We start from the raw sequence: 20,756 nt of genomic DNA on the forward strand, positions 1-20,756 counted from the left end.
CCTGAGTTACTTCATTTAGAATAATAGTCTACAGTCTCATCCAGGTCACTGCGAATGCTGTTAATTCATTCCTTTTTATAGCTGAGTAATATTCCATCATATATATCAGTTTCTTTATCCACTCTTTGATTGATGGACATTTGGGTTGATTCCACAATTTTACAAGTGTGAATTGTGCTGCTATAAACATGCATGTGCAAGTATCTTGTATAATGACTTTTTTCCCTCTGGGTAGATACCCAGTAGTGGGATTGCTAGATCAAATAGTAGTTCTACTTTTATTCATTAAGGAATCTCCACACTGTTTTTCTCCATGCTGTTTTCCATGGTGGTTGTACTAGTTTGCATTTCCACCAGCAGTGTAGAAGTGTTCCCTGAGCACCACATCCACACCAACATGTACTGTTTTTTGATTTTTTATTGATGGCCATTCTTGCAGGAGTAGGGTGATACTGCATTGTGGTTTTGATTTGCATTCCCCGTCATTAGTGTTGTTGACCATTTTTTCATATGTTTGTTGGCCATTTGTATGTTTTCTTTAGAGAATTGTCTGTTCATGTCCTTCACCCACTTTTGTATGGGATTTTTTGTTTTTTTCCTGCTGATTTGTTCATTGTAGATTCTGGATATTAGTCCTTTGTCAGATGAATAAATTGTGAAGAGTTTCTCCTACTCTTTAGGTTTTCTGTTTACTCTGCTGACTGTTGCTTTTGCCGTACAAAAGCTCTTTAGTTTAATTAAGTTACAGCTATTTATCTTTGTTTTTATTGCATTTGCTTTTGGGTTCTTGGTTATGAAATTCTTGCCTAAGCTAATGTCTAGAAGGTTTTTTCCAATGTTATCTTCTAGAATGTTTGTAGTTTCAGGTATTAGATTTAAGTTCTTAATCCATCTTGAGTTGATTTTTGTATAAGGTGAGAGAGATAAGGATCCAGTTTCATTCTCCTACATGTGGCTAGCCAATTATACCAGCACCATTTGTGGAAAAGGGGGTCCTTTCCCCACTTTATCTTTTTGTTTCCTTTGTCAAAGATCAGTTGGCTGTAAGTATTTGGGTTTACTTCTGGGTTGTCTATTCTGCTCCATTGTTCTATGTGCCTGTTTTTGTACTAGTACCATGCTGTTTTGGTGGCCTTATAGTATAATTTGAAATCAGGTAATGTGATGCCTCTAGATTTGTTCTTTTTGCTTAGTCTTGCTTGTGAGCTCTTTTTTGATTCTATATGAATTTTAGCATTTGTTTTATAATCCAGTGAAGAATATGGTGGTATTTTGATGGGAATTGTGTTGAATTTGTAGATTGTTTTTAGCAGTATGATCATTTTCACAATATTCTACCCATCCATGAGCATAGGATGTGTTTCCATTTGTTTGTGTCTTCTGTGATTTCTTGCAGCAGCGTTTTGTAGTTTTCCTTGTAGAGGTCTTTCATCTCCTGGTTAGGTATATTCATAAGTGGGTTTTTTTTTTTTTTTTTTTTGGCAACTATTGTAAAAGGGGTTGAGTTCTTGATTTGATTCTCTGCTTGGTCGCTGTTGGTGTATAAAAGAACTACTGATTTGTGTACCTGGTATCTGGAAACTTTGCTGAATTATTTTATCAGTTCTAGGAGTTTTCTGGAGGATTCTTTAGGGTTTTTAAGGTAAATGATCATATCATCAGCAAACAGTGACAGTTTGACTTCCTCTTTACTGATTTGGATGCCCTTTATTTCTTTTTCTTCTCTGATTGCTCTGGCTAGAACTTCCAGTACTAAGCTGAAGAGGAGTGGTGAGAGTAGGCATCCTTATCTTCTTCCAGTTCTCAGAGGGAATACTTTCAACTTTTCCCTATTCAGTATAATTTGGCTGTGGGTTTGTCATAGATGGCTTTTATTACATTGACGTATATCCCTTGTATGCTGATTTTGCTGAGAGTTTTAATCATAAAGGGATGCTGGATTTTGTTGAATGCTTTTTCTGTATCTATTGAGATGATCATGTGATTTTGTTTTATTTCTGTTTATGTGGTGTATCACATTTATTGACTTGTGTATTTTAAAACATCCCTGCATCCCTGGTGTGAAACCTCCTTGATCATGGTGGGTTATCTTTTTGTTATGTTGTTAGATTCAGTTAGCTAGTATTTTGTTAAGGATTTTAGCATCTATGTTCATCAGGGATATCGGTCTGTAGTTTTCTTGTTTGGTTATGTCTTTTCCTGGTGTTGGTATTAGGATGATGCTGGCTTCATAGAATGAATTAGGGAGGGTTCACTCTTTATCTTGCTGAATAGTGTAAACCGGATTGGTTCCAATTCTTCTTTGAATGTCTGGTAGAATTCTTCTATGAATCCTTCTACTCCTGAACTTTTTTAGTGGTAATTATTTAATTACTATTTCAGTCTCGCTGCTTGTTATTGGTCTGTTCAGGGCATCTAATTCTTCCTCATTTAAGCTAAGAGGATTGTATCTTTCCAGGAATTTACCCATCTCTTCTAGGTTTTCTAGTTTATGTGAGTAAAGGTGTTCCTAGTTGTCTTGAATGATCTTTTGTAATTCTGTGGTGTCAGGTGTAATATCTCCCGTATCATTTCTTAGTGAGGTTATTTGGATTTTCTCTCTTCTTTTTCTTGGTTAATCTTGCCAGTGGTCTATCAATTTTATTTATCTTTTTGAAGAACCAGATTTTGTTTCATTAATCTTTTGTATTTTTTTGTTGTTTAAATTTCATTTAGTTCTGTTCTCATCTTGGTTATTTCCTGTCTTCTGCAAGGTTTGGGTTTGTTCTTGTTTCTCTAGTTCCTTTAGGTGTGACCTTAGATTGTCTGTTTGTGCTCTTAAGTCTTTTTTATGTAGGTTTTTAGAGCTATGAACTTTTCTGTTAGCACTGTCTTTGCTGTATCCCAGAGGTTTTGATAGGTTGAGTCAGTAGTGTTCAATTTGAAGAATTTTTAAATTTCCATCTTGATATCATTTTTGACCCAATGATCACTCGGGAGCAGGTTACTTTTAATGTATTTGTATGGGTTTAAAGGTTCCTTTTGGAGTTGATTTCCAGTTTTATTCCACTATGGTCTGAGAGAGTGCTTGATATAATTTCAATTTTTTTAAAACGTATTGAAGCTCATTTCATGGTCTATCATTTGGTCTATCTTGGAGAAAGCTCCCTTCACTGTTGAATAGTCTGTGTATTCTGTGGTTGTTGGATGGAATGTTCTGTATATATCTGTTAAGTCCATTTGTTCCCAGGTAGAGTTTAAAACCATTGTTTCTTTGTTAACCTTATGTCTTGATGACTATCTAGTGCTGTTGATGGAATATTGAAGTCCCCCACTATTATTGTGTGGCTGTCTATCTCATTTCTTAGGTCTATTAGTAATTGTTTTATAAATTTGGGAGCTCCAGTGTTAGGTGCATATATGTTTAGGATTGTGATATTTTCCTGTTGGACAAGGCCTTTTACCATTAGTCCCTCTTTATCTTTTTAACTGCAGTTTCATAAAAGTTTCTTTTGTTTGATATAAGAGTAGCTACTCCTGCTCGCTTTTCATGTCCATTTGCATGAAATACCTTTTCCTACTTTAAGTTTTTATGTGAGTCCTTATGTGTTAGGTGAGTCTCTTGAAGGTAGCAGATACTTGTTTGGTGAATTCTTACCCATTCTGCAGTTCTGTATCTTTTAAGTGTAGCATTTAGGCCATTTACATTCAATGTTAGTATTGAGGTATGAGGTACCATTCCATTCATTGTGCTATCTGTTGCCTGTGTACCTTGGTTTTTGGGTTTTGGTTTTTATGTTTTAAATTGTATTTTTGTTTTATAGTCCTTTGAGATTTATGCTTTAAAGAGGTTCTGTTTTGATGTGTTTCCAGGATTTGCTTCAAGATTTAGAGGTCCTCCTAGCAGTTCTTGTAGTGGCGATTTGGTAGTGGAGAATTCTCTCAGCATTTATTTGTCTGAAAAAGACTGTATCTTTCTTTCATATGATGCTTAGTTTTGCTGGATACAAAATTATTGGCTGATCATTTGTTTGAGGAGGCTGAAGATTAGGCCACAGTCCTTTCTAGCTTGTAGGGTTTCTGCTAAGAAATCTACCATTAATCTGATAGGTTTTCATTTATAGGTTACCTGGTGCTTTTGTCTTACAGCTCTTAAGATTCTTTCCTTCTTCTTAAATTTAGATAACCTGATGAAAATGTGCCTAGGCAATGATATTTTGTGATGAATTTTTCAGGTGTTGTTTCTGCTTCTTGTATCTGGATGTCTATGTCTCTTGCAAGGCTGGGGAAGTTTTCCATGGTTATTCCCCCAAATATGTTTTCCAAACTTTTAGATTTCTCTTCTTAGGAATGCCAATCATTCTTAAGTTTGGTTGTTTAACATAATTTGAGACTTCTTGGAGACATTCATATTTTCTTATTCTTTTTTCTTTGTGTTTGTTGGATTGGGTTAATTTGAGGACCTTGTCTTCAAGCTCTGAATTTCTTTCTTATACTTGTTCAATTCTATTGCTGAGACTTCCTAGAGCATTTCACATTTCTATACATGTGTCCAGTGTTTCTGGAAGTTTTAATTTTTTGTATTTATGCTCTCTATTTCATTGAATATTTCTTCCTTCACTTCTTGTATCACTTTTTGGATTTCCTTGCATTGGGCTTCACTTTTCTCTGATGCCTCCCTGATTCACTTAATAACTAACCTCCTGAATTGTTTTTCTGGTAAATCGGGGATTTCTTCTTTGTTTGGATCCGTCGCTGGTGCGCTAGTGTGATTTTGGGGGGGTGCTAAAGAGCCTTGTTTTGTCGTATTACTAGAGTTGCTTTTCTGGTTCCTTCTCGTTTGGGTAGACTCTGTCAGAGGGAAGGTCTAGGGCTGAAGGCTGTTGTTCAGATTCTTTTGTCCCATGGTGTGTTCCCTTGATAGTACTCTCCCCCTTTTCCTATGGATGTGACTTTCTGAGAGCCAAGCTATAGTGATTATTATCTCCCTTCTGGGTCTAGTCACCCAGCGTGTCTACCAGGCTCGGGCTTATACTGGGGGTTGTCTGCACAGAGTACTGTGATGTAAACTGTCTATGAGTTTCTCAGCCATGGATACCAGCACCTGTTCCAGTGGAGGTGGCAGGGCTGTGAAATGGACTCTGTAAGGCTCTTAGCTTTAGTGGTTTAATGCTCTATTTTTGTGCTGGTTGGCCTCCTACTGGGAGGTGGCACTTTCCAGAGAGCATCAGCTGTGGCAGTATGGAGAGGAACAGTGGGTGGGCCGGGGCCTAGACCTCCCAAAAGTATATGCCCTTTGTGTTCAGCTACCAGGGTGGGTAGGGAAGGACCATGAGGTAGGGGCAGGACTAGGTGTGTCTGACCTCAGACTCTCCTTGGGCAGGTCTTGCTGTAGCTGCTTTGGGGATAGGGGTGAGGTTCCCAGGTCAATGGAGTTATGTACTGAGGAGGATTATGGATGCCTCTGCGGAGTCATGCAGGTTGTCAGAGAAATGAAGGAAAGCCAGCAGTCACAGGCCTCACCCAGCTCCCACGCAATCCGAAGAGCCAGTCTCACTCCCACCATGCCCCCACTGACAGCAAACAAGTCTATTTCCAGGCAGTGGGCAGGCAAGGCTGAGAAGTTTCCCCAGGCTACCCACCTCCCAGCTGGGAAAGAAAAGGGCTCTAATTCTTCCCCCACCTGTAAAGTCTGCATGCCAGATTTACTGCCTCCCCCAAGTTCTAGCCAGGAGGCTTCTCAGGCAGTTCAAATTGTTACAAAGTTCAGCTGGAGGTTTCCGTCTCCTTGTGGTGTTTTCCTCATGCCTCTGGTCACCCTCCCGAAGGATCCCCGTGATGCCAGGCAGGAGTGGCTTGCTTGGGGACCCGCGAACTCACAGGGTCTTTCCCGCTACTTCTTCTACCCCTGTATTTCACTCAGCTCCTAAATTGACTCAGCTTCCAGCTCCAGGTAAGGTCGGAATCTTCTCCCATAAACTAGACCTTCAGTTTCCCCAGTGGGGGTGTGTGTTTGGGGGTGGAGAACCTCCCTTTCCCACTTCCACAGTTTGAGCACTCACAGTATTTGGGGTGTCTCCTGGGTCTTGCAGGAGCAATCCACCCCCTTCAGGGGATCTGTGGGTCCTCTTGGGTTTCCTGTTTTATTCCTGCAGTCGTTCTGGAGCAAAAATTCCACAGTGCAAGCCTCCACACGCTGCTGTGTCCATCCGAGTCGGAGCTGCAGTCTACTCCTGCCTCCCGTTTGCCATGATCTGTTCCAAGTAGGTGTGTCTTGGGGAAGTGAAAGGGAAATGTGAATAAGGCAAGCACTGAAAGAATGAGTCTGAATATTTCAGAAGGTTTTTATTAAATGACTATTCCTACCTCAAACACAGAATTTGGAAGTTCTAAAATTTTATATATATATAACTTAATTGTATAATTGTCCAGTCTAGGTTTTGACTCAGGATATACATTATTGTAAAATTTCCGAAATTTCATATGTGATCCACCTATTTTGCCAATTTTTTCCAACCTTTTCTATTAATATATACCGACTGTTTTTTTCTTAAAATTGACCTTCTATTTTACTTAGATAAATTTAAAAAATGGAAACTAGCTTTTATCTGAGAAATGGAGAACCAGTATCATTACCATAAATAGATGTTAACCAAATAATAAGTTTAATAATAGTAAGTACAATGAAAACTAGACCACCCTCCTTTTTAAATACTAGGAACATATTCTTGCCTATAGAATTCTCCAAACCTGTTCCCTCTTTGTGATGTTAGTATAGAGGGGATATTAAAGACCTACTAACCCCCAAATCTTTCTCTTCAAGCCGTGGGAAGATTAAAAGGGAATTTTTCTGCAGGTGACTGAATGCTATTTGTTGGCTTTTCTGTGCATAACATCCCACAGTGCATGTGAAGTAATCATGTTTGTATATGACACACCGCAAATCACACATATGATGGAACACAAGCCTATTAATGTGCATTCCTCAGATTTTGTGCATGTGACCTAATCATATTTGTATATGACACACCACACATCACACATGTGATGGAACACAAGCCAATTAATGTACATTCCTCAGATTTAGGAGGTTTTTTTGCCCCTGTCTATGGGCTTCAGCAAAGTCATTTCTGGTTTTGTAAACTCTGAAGAAACATAACAGTATAATATTGAACTTTACTAGTGTTCAAACAGGAAGCTTCTGCTAATAAAGAATCAGGAGAAACTGACTAAATGTGTCAAACTTATGAATTTTATTTTATAAGAGCTTTGGCACTTTTTTGAAAATCTGCCCCACTTGCCTGTGAATCTTCTAGACCAAGATTATCCAACCCACAGCCAGTGAGCCACATGTGGCTCAGGACAGCTTTGAATGCAGCCCAACACGCATCCATAAACTTTCTTAAAACATTATGAGATTATTTTGTGACTTTTTTTAAGCTCATCAGCTATCGTTAGTGTTAGTGCATTTTATGAGCAGCCCAAAACAATTCTTCTTCTTCCATTGTGGCCCAGGGAAGCCAAAAGATTGGACACCCCTGCTCTAGACAATTGTAAATGTTCTCCTTATAGTTTATGATCTCACATATTTTTATTATCCAAAGGAGAACTTTTGATCAAGGAAATTCCCAGACATTGAAAACCAAAATTCAAAGACCTTCCATGGTGTTCTAGGTTGGGTTTCAGATGAGTTAAAAAGTAGATGATTTTGTTGTGTTTTAAAACATTGTGTCAATTTCTTTTGATATGAAATTAGATCCATTTATAAAAGTTTTCAGTGATTCCAAAACAACTGTATCTTTTTATTGTGGGGGGGGTGCATAATTGGCTTTTACTTTTGATTACATGATTGTTGCACAATGCCACATGTTTAAGCGGCTTAGTTACAAATTTTAATAATCATCTCAAGTGAAGTCTAAGTGCAAAGTGTAACTGCTAGCTACTAGTTATAACAACTTTTTATCATGTAAGTCATCTCATTACCATCAGGTGGCCAAGAAAAAGAGTTGAGAAACATACTGAGTTTTGTATAATTAATCACAGCAAACATATGTTCTTAAAATTTCGTATTTTGAAAGTAAATGCCAGCTTCACTGTTACCACTATGAGAAATCACCATTGAAAACTCCAGGCAATAATATTCTTTATTTTAACAACCTCTACTTTGTATTATATAAAGAAAAACATTTATTGTAGAAAATTTGGGGAAAAAAATCTATAGAGAAAAAATAAAATTCACTCATAATCCTATCACTCAGAAATACCATGATTAATATCATTTGTCTTTCCTTCCAGACTTCTGTTCTATGAATAGTTTCTCTTATACAGTGGAGGTTGTGCTGTGTATTTGGTTACCTGTATACTGTATCATAACTGCCCATGGATGATATTCCATTGTGATGAACACCACAATTTATTTAGCCATTTTTCCTGTGGATAGACATGTCTTATATTCCCAGCTTCCCAGCTTCATCTAATCATGGTTATATGATAGTAATCACTTGTTTTCAGGCAAGTATCTGCAGAGTAAGTAAAATCTATGAAGCTGATGTTGAGGAGTCTGAAAATCAGGTGCACAGAGGATCGTGATGGGTACTTAAGGAACAACAATAATGAAAACCTCTCAAGAGAAAGTTATTTCATTATGTAACACTTAAAATTACTGAAATGATTATGTGTATCTTCTTGATTAGTGTTGTGATTTAAATCTAGTGATATGTCATCATTTTACTAGGATTAGTTTTTTACCGTTTTTTTCTAATTTAGCATGCCGCCAACAGTAGAGGTTGACAGAAAAAACCTGTATGATATGAATGTTGACAAATGATTTCCAAAATATTTCAAAATGTAGACTACTTACCAGTTTAGGTCCAATAAAATTTGGAACTCAATCATCCTATTCTGGGTTGCACTTCCACACAGGTTCAAATACAAAAAGTAAAATTAGAAGTCCCAGAAGTTACACTATCAACTATCCCCTGCTCATTCCTACTTCATTACTTGACTCCATACCTTTACAAAAGTTCATTGTGTTGCTTCAGAGCTATCTAAACTACTGGTTAATAGCTATATCAGATTAGGCTAGTCCAGGCTGAGGCACCTCAAACCCCCAAACCTCAGTGGCCTAAAACTATACTTTTTTTTTCAATTCATACTATATGTTCATCATGAGTGAGATTCAGATCTGATCCATTGTTTCTCCACTCCTGAACCCAGAATCATGGAGGAGCCAATCTCTGGAACATGGCAATCTCATGGCAAAGAGAAAAGAGAGGAAAGCAAACCGTATTCTTCAGTGACTTTTATAGCTGCCACTTGGGGTGGCCTATTTCCCTTTTATCCACATTCCATTGGTTGAGAGAAGTCCTATGGTGAAGTCCTATATCTATGGGATGCCAATGAGAAGGAGAATTATGCCCGTTTACAGGCAGGGAACCACAAGTCCCATAGCCAAGGCCAACATCAGTGAGAGTTAGGCAGAGAAGCATAATCCCCTCAAGGTGCAGAGGACTTAAACAGACCTGGGTTGAATCCACGTAATACTTCTCAGTAGTCGTGTATCTTAGCAAGTTTTTTTAAACCTTTCATTGTAGTAAAGTACACATAACATAAAATTTACTGTACTAACCTTTTTAAAACATACAGTTCAATAGTGTTAGTCTTTTACATTTCTGTGCAATAGATCTCTAGAACCCTTTTCATCTTGCAGAACTGGAACTTTACACTCATTAAGTAATTCTCCATTTCCCCTTCCACCAGCCTCTGGCAACCAGCATTTTATTTTCTATCTCATGAATTTTTGACTATTCTGAATATCTCAAATAAGTAGAATTATAAAGTATTTGTCTTTGGGTGTCTGGCTTATTTCACTTAGCATAATGTCCACAAGGTTCATCCATGTTATAACATGTGTCCAAATTTTATGTTTTTTAGGCTGAATAATATTTCATTATAGGTAAATACCCCAATTTGTTCATCTACCCATCTTTTGAATAATGCTGTCATGAACATGCTTATACAATCTTTTTAAATTTTAACTCTGGGTCCAGATTACGTATGTACAGAAATGGGCTTTATTACAATACAATATAATGAGGATTAAGTAAATTATATTAAAGCATGTTCTGTAGTGCCTAACACATTGTAGATGTATACTAAGTATTAGCTACTAATAATATCATTTTGAACATGGGTGAAAGTTTATCTGGTCCAAAATTTCCCAAATACTGTTATTCTTACCAGTGGTAGTAAGAGATGATTTTAAGGTAGTTCGCGAACATTATTAAAATTTAAAATTTTTATATTAGGCATTAAATTCATTTATTTTAGAGAGTGCCCAAAAATGTAACTAGCACATCAAGCTAATTATTATGTGAATATTATTGAGATGAAGGTAAAATAGATGTTTAATTTTTCTTAAACCAAGTTATTTTTTTAAATAGCAAAACATGACAAAATGATACATGATTATCTGACGTTTAGAAAACAGTAATACGATTCAAAAGAACAAAGTTCGACCCTATTATTTCTTTTTTCTTTTCCTTTTTTGTTTTTTTTTTTTTTTCTCTCTTTTTGTCATTTCAAAAAGTATTCATTTCAGGCTGAACTCATTCAGCCCACCTATTTTGTGACTCATACAAGATAAACCCCAGTGTTGTATTTGCAGTCATTTCTCCCTGAAGGCTGATGTTGGTATAGGTGATTTAACCAAAATTACTCAAACTTTCTGTAACCTCCAAACACATACCTTTTGTTAGAACAAACCATGCTGTGGTATAGCTCAGCTGCATCAAACCAAACCTGTCCTTTTATAGTGCTGTCAGGCCACAGGGAATCACTGGCTTTGGGAAATGTTCTAAAAATTGTACATTCATATTATTTGAGTAACCAGAATATGGTCATTAGTATTTCAACCCTAAGCAGCTGCTATCATTTTTTGTTGTTGTTATCAGAGCATTGCAGCTCAGACAATCTTAGCTGACCTAAACTCATTGTGAATACCCACATCACATAATTTTAAAGGCAACATAGAAATATGTTAAAAGAGACAATAAGCAAAAGAAATCCACAGGGAATTCAATCTTGTTTGGTATCATTAGACTCATAAATGTATTTGAATTCTTCCTATCTGTAAGTTCAGCTGTATTTCCCCTATGGCATGAGTCAATGATGTTTAGAAATTTCTCTGGATAGCCAATGTTTTGTATCATTTTTCCATTACAAATTCAGTTAGCCAAATCACATTCTGTGGTTAAATCTACAAATACAACATATTTCAACACTGGGGGCAATTGTGATGCTGTTGTTGAATGAATAATATTATGTTTGTTGTTGTTATTGACAAGAAACTGATTTTTCCAGTGCCCTGTGTTGCTATTGACAAATGCTATCTAGCCATCCCTCAACACCCTCACCCCTTAGCATGAGTTTACAGTCCAGTGTTCATGTAAAGGAACTAAATTATAAATCTAAGTTTAGAAACCGCAGAGAGTTTCATTAATCCTCTAATGGAATTCTCATTAACTTTTTAGCATTTTGCCTTATTTTCTCAAAATTGATTTAAGCCTGAAAAAAGAAGACTTTAAAAATAGACTCTCTTGCAATTTTTCATGTGTATAGCTATTACTCCATGGGAATAAATCTAAGTAATTCTTATTTTTGATTGCTTCACATTTTGCCCATCTTATCATACAAGGCTGGCTCCAAAATCATGTACACTTCATTTCACACAACTTTAATCTGTCCATTTGGCAATTTCTTCCAGCCTCTGTATGCCTCAAAGTAAGTCCTGCCACCTTCCTTTCTTGGTTTAGGAACAAGCGGCCCTCTAGTGGTAGATAAAGGAATTTCCTTATCTCCCCTATCAAAGTGTTTTCAAGGAGACATAAGCACAATAAGTGTGAAATTCTCTAAAGTGTATGATGAGTATGATAAAATGAATTATCTCACACATTAATTGAAATGCCTTTTTTGGGACTTTTATTTTAGATTCAGGGGTACATGTGCAGGTTTGTTACATGAATAAATTATGTGTCATGGGGGTTTGGTGCATGAATGAAATACCTTTCTAAAAAAAAAGGAAATTTATATACTGTTATTTTTTTCTAATTTCATCTATTACACCAAGCATTACCAAAGGCATCCCATTCTACTTCCACTAGCTTTCTGTTCTGTAATAGCCATCATCTCCTCCGTGTAAAATATCACTTCTTGTACTTCAATCTGTTTTAATTCTCATTTTGCATTTCAAGCTCCCAGTCAGCCACCAGGAAATGTTGTTTGGAATGCCACAGACACTAAAGTGTTACTTAATTGGGAGCAAGTTAAAGCCATGGAGAATGAGTCAGAAGTAACAGGATATAAAGTAAGTTTTCTCATTTGCAATGCTTCATTTTTGTAATTTGGGCAGTACTTTTCAAGAGAAGCTAGGTATAAGTGAATTTTTCTATATATTGATATGGTTTCTGTAATCTAATTTTGACAAAGATACCAAGCTTTCCATAAAACGGGTAATTTTTCAAAATATCTTCTTAAATATGGTTTCAAGTGAAAGAATTCTGCTCAAGTGGGAATTTTGGACACAGTGTTTCCAAATTGTGTGTTAGTTTGCTACTATTGATGCTCACCTATGTACTACTTAAAATAAATAAATAAAATATTGGCTGTGATTCCATGGTCAGGCATTCAAGGTCCATACACTATGTCCCTGCCTTATCTCTCCAGCCTCATAACTACACAGCCCAACTGGGCTTTTCCATGGGAGAGGTTCACTCTTCCCAAGCCTCCCTGATTTTGAGAACCTGGTGATTCTGCCATGTGCTAACCTCTAACCCAAGACTTACAATTAGAGTCATGAATGAAACTTACATTCTTGTGGATATAGAAAGACAAAATTATTTAATTTCAGAGTGACAAGTTCTATGAAGAAAACAAAAAGGGGCAATATAACAAGTAAGTGTATTTGTTCATGCATTTTAGGTTTTCTATAGGACTAGCAGTCAAAATAACGTACAAGTGCTGAACACAAATAAAACTTCAGCTGAACTTTTACTGCCCATTAAAGAGGACTACATTATTGAAGTCAAGGCCACAACAGATGGAGGGGATGGGACCAGTAGTGAACAGATCAGGATTCCACGAATAACCAGTAAGTTGATTGAAGCCATTATTTACTTTATTGACATCAGGTTACTCTCCCCCATAGTGAGTCAATCAGTGGCGCTCTGTCCATTCTTTCTTACCAGCAAGCCTTTCATCCAAATGCCGGTAAGGTTTTGGCAGGTGAGACAAGGGCAAGAGTGGGGCAAAATAGGGAGAAAAAAATGAGGGCATGAAGAAAAGATGTCAAAAAATATTTAGCAAAACTTCCTTTAATTTGATTTTTTTTTCCTCATTCTGAGTTTTACTTAAATTTGCCTTTGGATCTCCTATAAAAGCAGAATTCCCTAATCACTTTTTAAGATCTTTAATAATCTAGTTATTTGCCTCCTACAAATTATAGATAAATCTTATCAATTCTTTAAATAGAATGATTAACATTGTCAAAGTCCTAAACCACTTACCTGTGCCAAACTAAAAGACTCCTTAAAAATTCTTCTTCTAGCTTCCAAGGAGGTTCATACTAATTTTTCCTTTCCAAATCCAAGTAAAACCTATTTTACTATGGAAATTATATGTTTAGAGTTGGAAGCAGACTTTGGTATGCATATTTTATCAACTGCCAATGCTAGAATAAATTTTATCCTCACTTTTGAATCCCAAGTCTGGAGTTCTCTGGCCTCAGTTTAGCTATTGTAGAGCCCATTTTGACTTCATATGCTATTCTGTAGTTCTTAGTGACACAAATGACTTTGTTCCCTGTTTCCATTCATTTAGAATGGCCTAGTCTATAGTATTGGGCAATCAGGACTGAAACTTTTGTCTTTAATCTTGGAAGACAAAATGGCAGACATTAGTAACTGAAGAGAAAGGGAAATAGAAAACTTGGAGGAATTTTATCTTTCTGTAAAACCATAAAGACTGCCATACTTAGACTAAAACAAACAAAGCTATACTAAGAAAACAGGAACTACTTATTTCAGAACTAAGTTTTGCAATGTAAAAGTCTACAGAACCCATCTTGGACTACAGAACTCTCTAAAACTGTATGCACTTCAATAGAGCAAAACTAGAAATTAAGTTTATTATTACTGTTAATTTAGATTTTGAAATAATGAATATGTGCTTCTTGTTCCCTGAATGGTGCAAGGCATAGAGTTAGCATTATAATACGGGCAAAGTGGCAATTTTTTAAAGAAATAGGTTCTAGGCTTTTGCAGGGACAGACGTTATTTTAGCATTTTAGGGCTGCTGAGTCAAGAGTAGCCTTTTCATCTGACATCTGCTGTCTTGCTGAGCTTGCAAGTGACCACACAGGGCCATCTCTATGAAAATGGAGCTTTTATTTATTGCTTTTTAAAAAGATGATGTTTTATATTATGTGTAATAATTTATCTGGAAATGCATAAAATAGAAACAAGCATAGACTCTTCAAACCCTTACCAATGAAGCATTCTTTAATTAAACCATTGAATTATCTCAAAGTTGTTTGTGATCAAGTATAATTGTTTTCATAATGATTAAGTTGTTTTTCCAATCTCAATTAAAGTTAAATAATAGTAGATGAACAAAGCCTAGAATCATTTAAGAAAACTTAAACACATTACTGTTTTTATAGTTACTCTTGGCAACTAGTATATGCTGCATTGGTAAATAAAATGAAGGCTAATAACAACTTGTGGTGCCAGCATAGGTTCATGTAGTGATTCAGTTTTGGTAGGAGAGGTATTGCTTTTACTGTGTGTCTTAGTCCCTTTTGGCTTCTCTAACAAAATTACATAGACAGGTGGCTTATAAACAACAGAAACTTAATTCTTGCAGTTTTAGAGGGGAGTCTGAGAAGCCCAAGGTCAAGTTGCTGGCAGATTCAGTGTCACCTCTCAAAGGCCCTAACCTCCTAATACTCTGACACTGAGGGTTAGGATTTCAACAATGAATTTGGGGGGAACACCACAAATATCCAGTCTCTAGCACCCTGATTACATATTGTACAATCCTTATTAATGAGCTGTTCATTGTCTTTGACAGGTATGGATGCAAGAGGATCCACTTCAGCCATCTCGAATGTTCACCCTATGTCAAGTTACCTGCCTATAGTACTGTTCTTTATTGTATATGCCCTGTGGTGATATTAGCTCCTTTTTATTATTTATTGGAAGGTTATTTCGTTACCAAAAATGTGCTTTCATGAAATGCAGTGATTATGCATGTTTTTTTCAACTCTTATTTTTAACTTTCTACTTCATTATAGGTAAATATGAATATAATTAAAAAAACAGTAAATCCTTTTAGGGGAATCTGAAATGCCTTAATATTAACTTGATAAACCAAAGGAATTTACACATTACATACTTCAGACTTTTGATATAAATGTTCTTTAGCTATGAGTTTAAGCACTGCCTATGGATAAAGACTCACACACTCTCACATGTACACACACACGCATGAGAACTTCTTTTTACATTGAAAGACTCTTTCATTTAATTCAAATGCTCTTTTCCCATTATCATAGCATTGTTTGGAAGACTTAACCAGTATCAATTTGAAATGCTGATTTAAGTCCCCAAGGATGAAAATACATTTTAAAATTGTCTTGTTGGAGAGGAGTGGCATGTGATTCAAAAGAGCATTGTTGGAAAATGCTACTCTGGGGCTGAGAAGAATGGTGTTTGGTTTGGTATACTGCTAAATGGTTGTAAGACTCCACAAATCACTCTGCTGTCTGCACCTCTCAATTATTCCTCTGTAAAATATAGAGATAATAATACCTATCTGATCAGTCTTTGCCCCATGAATTAATTTTTAAAAGATAAAGAAGGAAATATGAAAGTGCTTTGTCACCCCAAATGCAATGGACCCATGCAAAATATTAGTATGAATTTATTTAATCACATAAAAGTCATGAAGACCAGCCAGATTTTTAAGCTTCATTCTGTTTCATTCAGTTACATTCTAAAATTGTTTCATTCAGTTACATTCTAAAATTCAAATGATCATATTTTATTCTTTCTCAAAAAAAAAAAAAAGGTTTTTTAAATTAAAAANTAGTATGAATTTATTTAATCACATAAAAGTCATGAAGACCAGCCAGATTTTTAAGCTTCATTCTGTTTCATTCAGTTACATTCTAAAATTGTTTCATTCAGTTACATTCTAAAATTCAAATGATCATATTTTATTCTTTCTCAAAAAAAAAAAAAAGGTTTTTTTAAATTAAAAAAGGAATTGTTTCCTTCACAGCTATGAACAAGCTTTCAGGTTTCATTAAAACCAAGAGGAAAAATCAGGAATGACCTGAATCTCAACCCAAATATTAAACAAAATCCACAAAATCCCTCATTTCAATTTCCAGTTCCATTAAGGGACCCTCTCTTTTTGGATGGCAGAGATGGTTTTTTAATGAAATCCCACCATCTATCCCAGTGAGTCTGGCAGACTTTTTAGTTCCTGAGTTAAATTTGTAATAGAACCAAGGCGATGCTGCTGACTTTGATATGTATGACTCAGTCTTTCAATATGTGGTTTTCAAAAAATTGTTGAAGACATGACTTCATAGCAATATATAAAGAATAAATTAAAATCGGCAGATTGAGTATTCAGCATTGCAAAATCAATTTTTTACCTCTTTCCTACCGATTTCACATTTTGCAGGAACTTGTTCATATTTCCAACGATATCAGAATTTGTAAACAGTTCAGATATCAAGAAAGATTAAAAATTAGGGAAATTCTGATATCACCATAAAGCACTATTTTACATTTAGAGATTACATTTAAGATAAAGTCATCATACACAAAAAGAATAAATATTTGTAACTTTCTCTATAAGATCCGTATATACTGTATATATTGAAACAATCTGAATGACTAGTAGATTTCATATGACCATTGTTATTTCCAGTCAAAAGTAGGGAAACACTTTCTCCAATACTTGTATTTTATGCTACATGTCATGAACTTGGACCTTTTTATTATTTAGTAATTCCTATATGTTCCTATACTTTTTATTTCCAAGATGACTGCTCTATTGTTTCATGTTGTTTCTAGCAATATATCTCCATGAGATATGTACATTGTTTCATATTGAAAAGTATAAAATTTATCTTTCAATTCCTGTGTGTGTATCCTATGGTTATCTGTATGTATTATTTTCTATTCTAATAAAATTTATAACAAGCAAATGCGTGTGCAGTTTTAACTGTGGTATCATGAATGTCTACAGGGGGAATAGGAGACTACCATAATAGTTATGCTAAGGCTATCGTTTCTTAAACTTTTCAGCCAATATTGAACTTTTCCATCTTTTAACAGGATATTTAAAAATATTTTTGTGCCGTACTGACTTAGTAAAATCAGCAATTTGAGACAATGACCTGTACATTACAGGTGTTTCAGCTGTGGGGAGAAGTTGAAGAACAGGGAAGCAGAAAATTCACCTAATAGAATTATGGTATCTAATTTTGTCTGACTTTATTTGATTACAAATGTCTACTCCCACATTTTTGACAAGTATTTTCTTAAAATTAATATCAATGTATCAAGTTGTTCATAGACTGTCTCATTGGTATCAGTGTTAGAGACTTGCTTTTAAATAATCCTTATGATAGATATTCTAAATATTTCAAACATTTTAGTGGAAGATGTTTTTAAACAGTTTCAAATGTTATTGTTGATGTAAGGAGAAGGACAGCTAAAATACCAATCATTTTTTTACATGATAATTGAAAGATTTGTTTAAAGGCAAGAAAATTAAGTGGGAAAACTGTTATAGGGGTTGTATCTGGGTGTGCATGTGTGTGATTCTAGATTTAAGCACAGTGTAATGGGTGCATTAGTACACCTTAATAAAGGGGAATGACCCAGAAAATGTGCAGAAACAGATTATAGCACTGAAACAGTGTTAATGTCCTCTCTCCTGCAGAAGGCAAGGCTGCTTGGCATGGCAAAATGAGAAAGTCAGCTTTGAATCATACCGCCTTCTGAATAACACCTTTACCTATTTCTGGCCATGTGCTCTTATTCAAGTTCCATAGCTTCTCTAAGCCTTAGTTTCTCTATCTCCTGAATGGAGGCCATCCTAGCATTTTCCTCTCACAGTGGTCAGATCTACAGCCAGTGCTAAACTCTGTGCTGACATGTTCTCTTATGAACTGAAGTGATTGGTGTTACCCATGTCAAGGGCTGAGAGGCAGTAAATGAAATGTGTGTGGATGCTTAGAGCCATCATCTTCCCATCAGTAGGCAAATGTATACAATGGAAGACAGGAGACATCCCCCTGAAGGGGGATGTCTTTACTTTTAAATTTTTAAGCTCTCTTTAGATCTTATTCTGCTGAGAAGAAAAGTATGATTCCAGGAGTTCCTAGGAGATAGGGTAAAGCGATTCTGGAATCAGATTATTTTGTCATTGAAATATAACATTGATAATATTAAATAACATATATTTCCATGCCAGACTCTGAGATAAGCACTTTGTGTTTGCTAAATTAATCCTCACAATAATCTCATTAATGGCAGGGGCAAGTGCTCACACCTGTAATCCCAGTGGTTTGAGAGGCCGAAGCAGAAGGGTGACTTGAGGCCAGGAGTTCAAGACCAGTCTGGGCAATACTGCGAGACCTCATCTCTATAAAAAGTAAAAAATAAAATTTAAAAAATCTCATTAGTTAGGGTCCATTATCAAGCCTGTTTTACAGATGAGGAAACTGGCTTAGGACAATTAGTTGCATAAGCACATCCTAGCAAGGATATAATGAAATGGGATTCTAACCTACACACTTTGGCTGCAACCTCTGAGCTCTATGCATGATTAGACTCTTAATCCTGCTTGAAATCAGATTTACCAGATTTAGAGATTCTCAGTAAGCATCTCTAGTATCAATTTGCACTGTACTTTGTTCTATTATTTATCATATTTTAAATTGGGGAAGTAAAAATACGTGAATTCTTCCTTTAGCTATTGTAAATTTTGATATTCTCTAATTCTTACACCAAAAGCTATCCAAGATTAAACTGACTCAGATCCAGAATTCTTTAAATAAATAGTATGCAAAAATTTAAACTTTCATTTTATATTTTTTAAAATTTGAAGATGTTGTGTGTTGATTTCAATAGTTTCATTATTTTCAGTGAAAACCCAGACAGTTTAATTCCAGTGGCATAAATAGGAATGCAAATGATTAGAATGTTACATGTTCTTTTTTCCCAATTAAAATCCCCCCTGCTGTCTCATATTCTCATAATGCCGGCTTTTTTTATTTAAAATTAATCTTAATTGGGTTCATTTTTTCTAAAGTATTTTACCCTTTTTAAAAATGAAAATTGCACTGATATTCATTATAATTTGGATACACTTCAGTAAATATTGGAGGTAAAATCAACCCACAGCAGCAATTACAAAATTAGCAATTAGTAAATTGTACTATTCTTTTGAAAGAAAATATATAAACAGATTGGGATATGGTTCATTTAAATCATTAGGTTTTTCTACTGTTTTTATTTGAACCCAGTGCCCTAATTCAACATGTCTTGCTTTACTTGTAGGTGATAATTACCTCTGGAACTTACATGGAGAATTAATGCATGCATATTGAATTAAACTTATAAGTAAACAATGCATCTGTTATTTGTCAGTCTTCATTCTTATTCTTTATTCTTACTCTGCCTGCTGAAATAATCTTAGAGCTTGAGAATTCTATTTTGATCATGAATACTGTGAGGAAGAGCAAGAATTAGGTGCTGTATAATTGGACATTACCTGGAAAATACAGAGAGTAATGATAAGGATGGCAAATTCGTGGCTTTACTTTGGCATTTGACAGTAGAATGTGACAGAAAGCTAATGTGAAATGTATATCTAGACTGGCTAATGAGGAAGTGGAAAATGTCCATTCAATGTGATGATTGTATTGGTATTTCCGAAGCACACAGGCAAAATTGGCTTCCCATCCAAAGCTAAACTTCAAAGATCATGCAGTGAAATGTTCATTGGGATCCTAATCCCTGGCACAGTACTCTTATTGTGCAAGACTCATCTTTATGTGCTCAGTACATATTTGTTGAATTAAACCTGTGGATTTGTCATCGTTTTCTCTCACTGTCTCTTATTTTGTTTGCTTAATTTTTCCTTCTGTGCTGCCTCTAGAAATAATAAGATATGATGATTAAGAGAATAAGAGGCATTATAAAATGTATTTGAAATAAATATAGGCCATCTGCATAGAGAAAATTGACAAATTGGTTCCCAGTCATTGATGTGGGTTGGAATCCTGGCCATGTTCCTAAATAATTGTGTGACCTTGGCCAAGCAGGTGAATTCCTCCAAGACAAAGAATCTTCATCTCTAAAATGCCACCAATAAAAAGACCTGACCTGGAGGATTGTCATGAGGAATTACATGATCTAATCACAGAAAACTTTCATCATAGCTTGACTCATGGGTACTCAGTAACATTGTCTAACTTAATAATATTATTGTTATTAGGCTTTAAATTCTGAATCATTGTTTAAGGGTCTATTGTCAAATACACATAATAACAGTATCCATCTGAAAGGATAGTTCGTTCATTCAGAGTTTCAGATGAATCACTCATCTTGGGGCTAGTGATATGACAAGTCTCCTTCCCTCAGAGACCTTACATTCTAGTGATAAAGCAGGGGAACAGGGCTAGAGAGAAATTT

At 35.5% G+C, this 20,756-nt stretch overlaps 1 protein-coding gene across 1 annotated transcript in view; it reads left to right on the forward strand.

Annotated features, from left to right (window-relative positions):
- Positions 1-17,257, forward strand: part of CNTN3 (contactin 3) — a 340,350-nt gene extending 323,093 nt beyond the window's left edge. The window contains exons 21-24 of the mRNA XM_017864604.1: positions 12,231-12,343; positions 12,958-13,126; positions 15,106-16,104; positions 16,280-17,257. Of these exons, the coding sequence (XP_017720093.1) occupies positions 12,231-12,343; positions 12,958-13,126; positions 15,106-15,206 (383 nt within the window). The 3' untranslated portion in view covers positions 15,207-16,104; positions 16,280-17,257. The remainder of the gene's footprint in view (positions 1-12,230; positions 12,344-12,957; positions 13,127-15,105; positions 16,105-16,279) is intronic.
- Positions 17,258-20,756: the final 3,499 nt, after the last annotated feature.

Source organism: Rhinopithecus bieti, unplaced genomic scaffold, assembly GCF_001698545.2.
Source record: "Rhinopithecus bieti isolate Rb0 unplaced genomic scaffold, ASM169854v2 scaffold_76550, whole genome shotgun sequence".
NCBI lineage: Eukaryota > Metazoa > Chordata > Mammalia > Primates > Cercopithecidae > Rhinopithecus > Rhinopithecus bieti.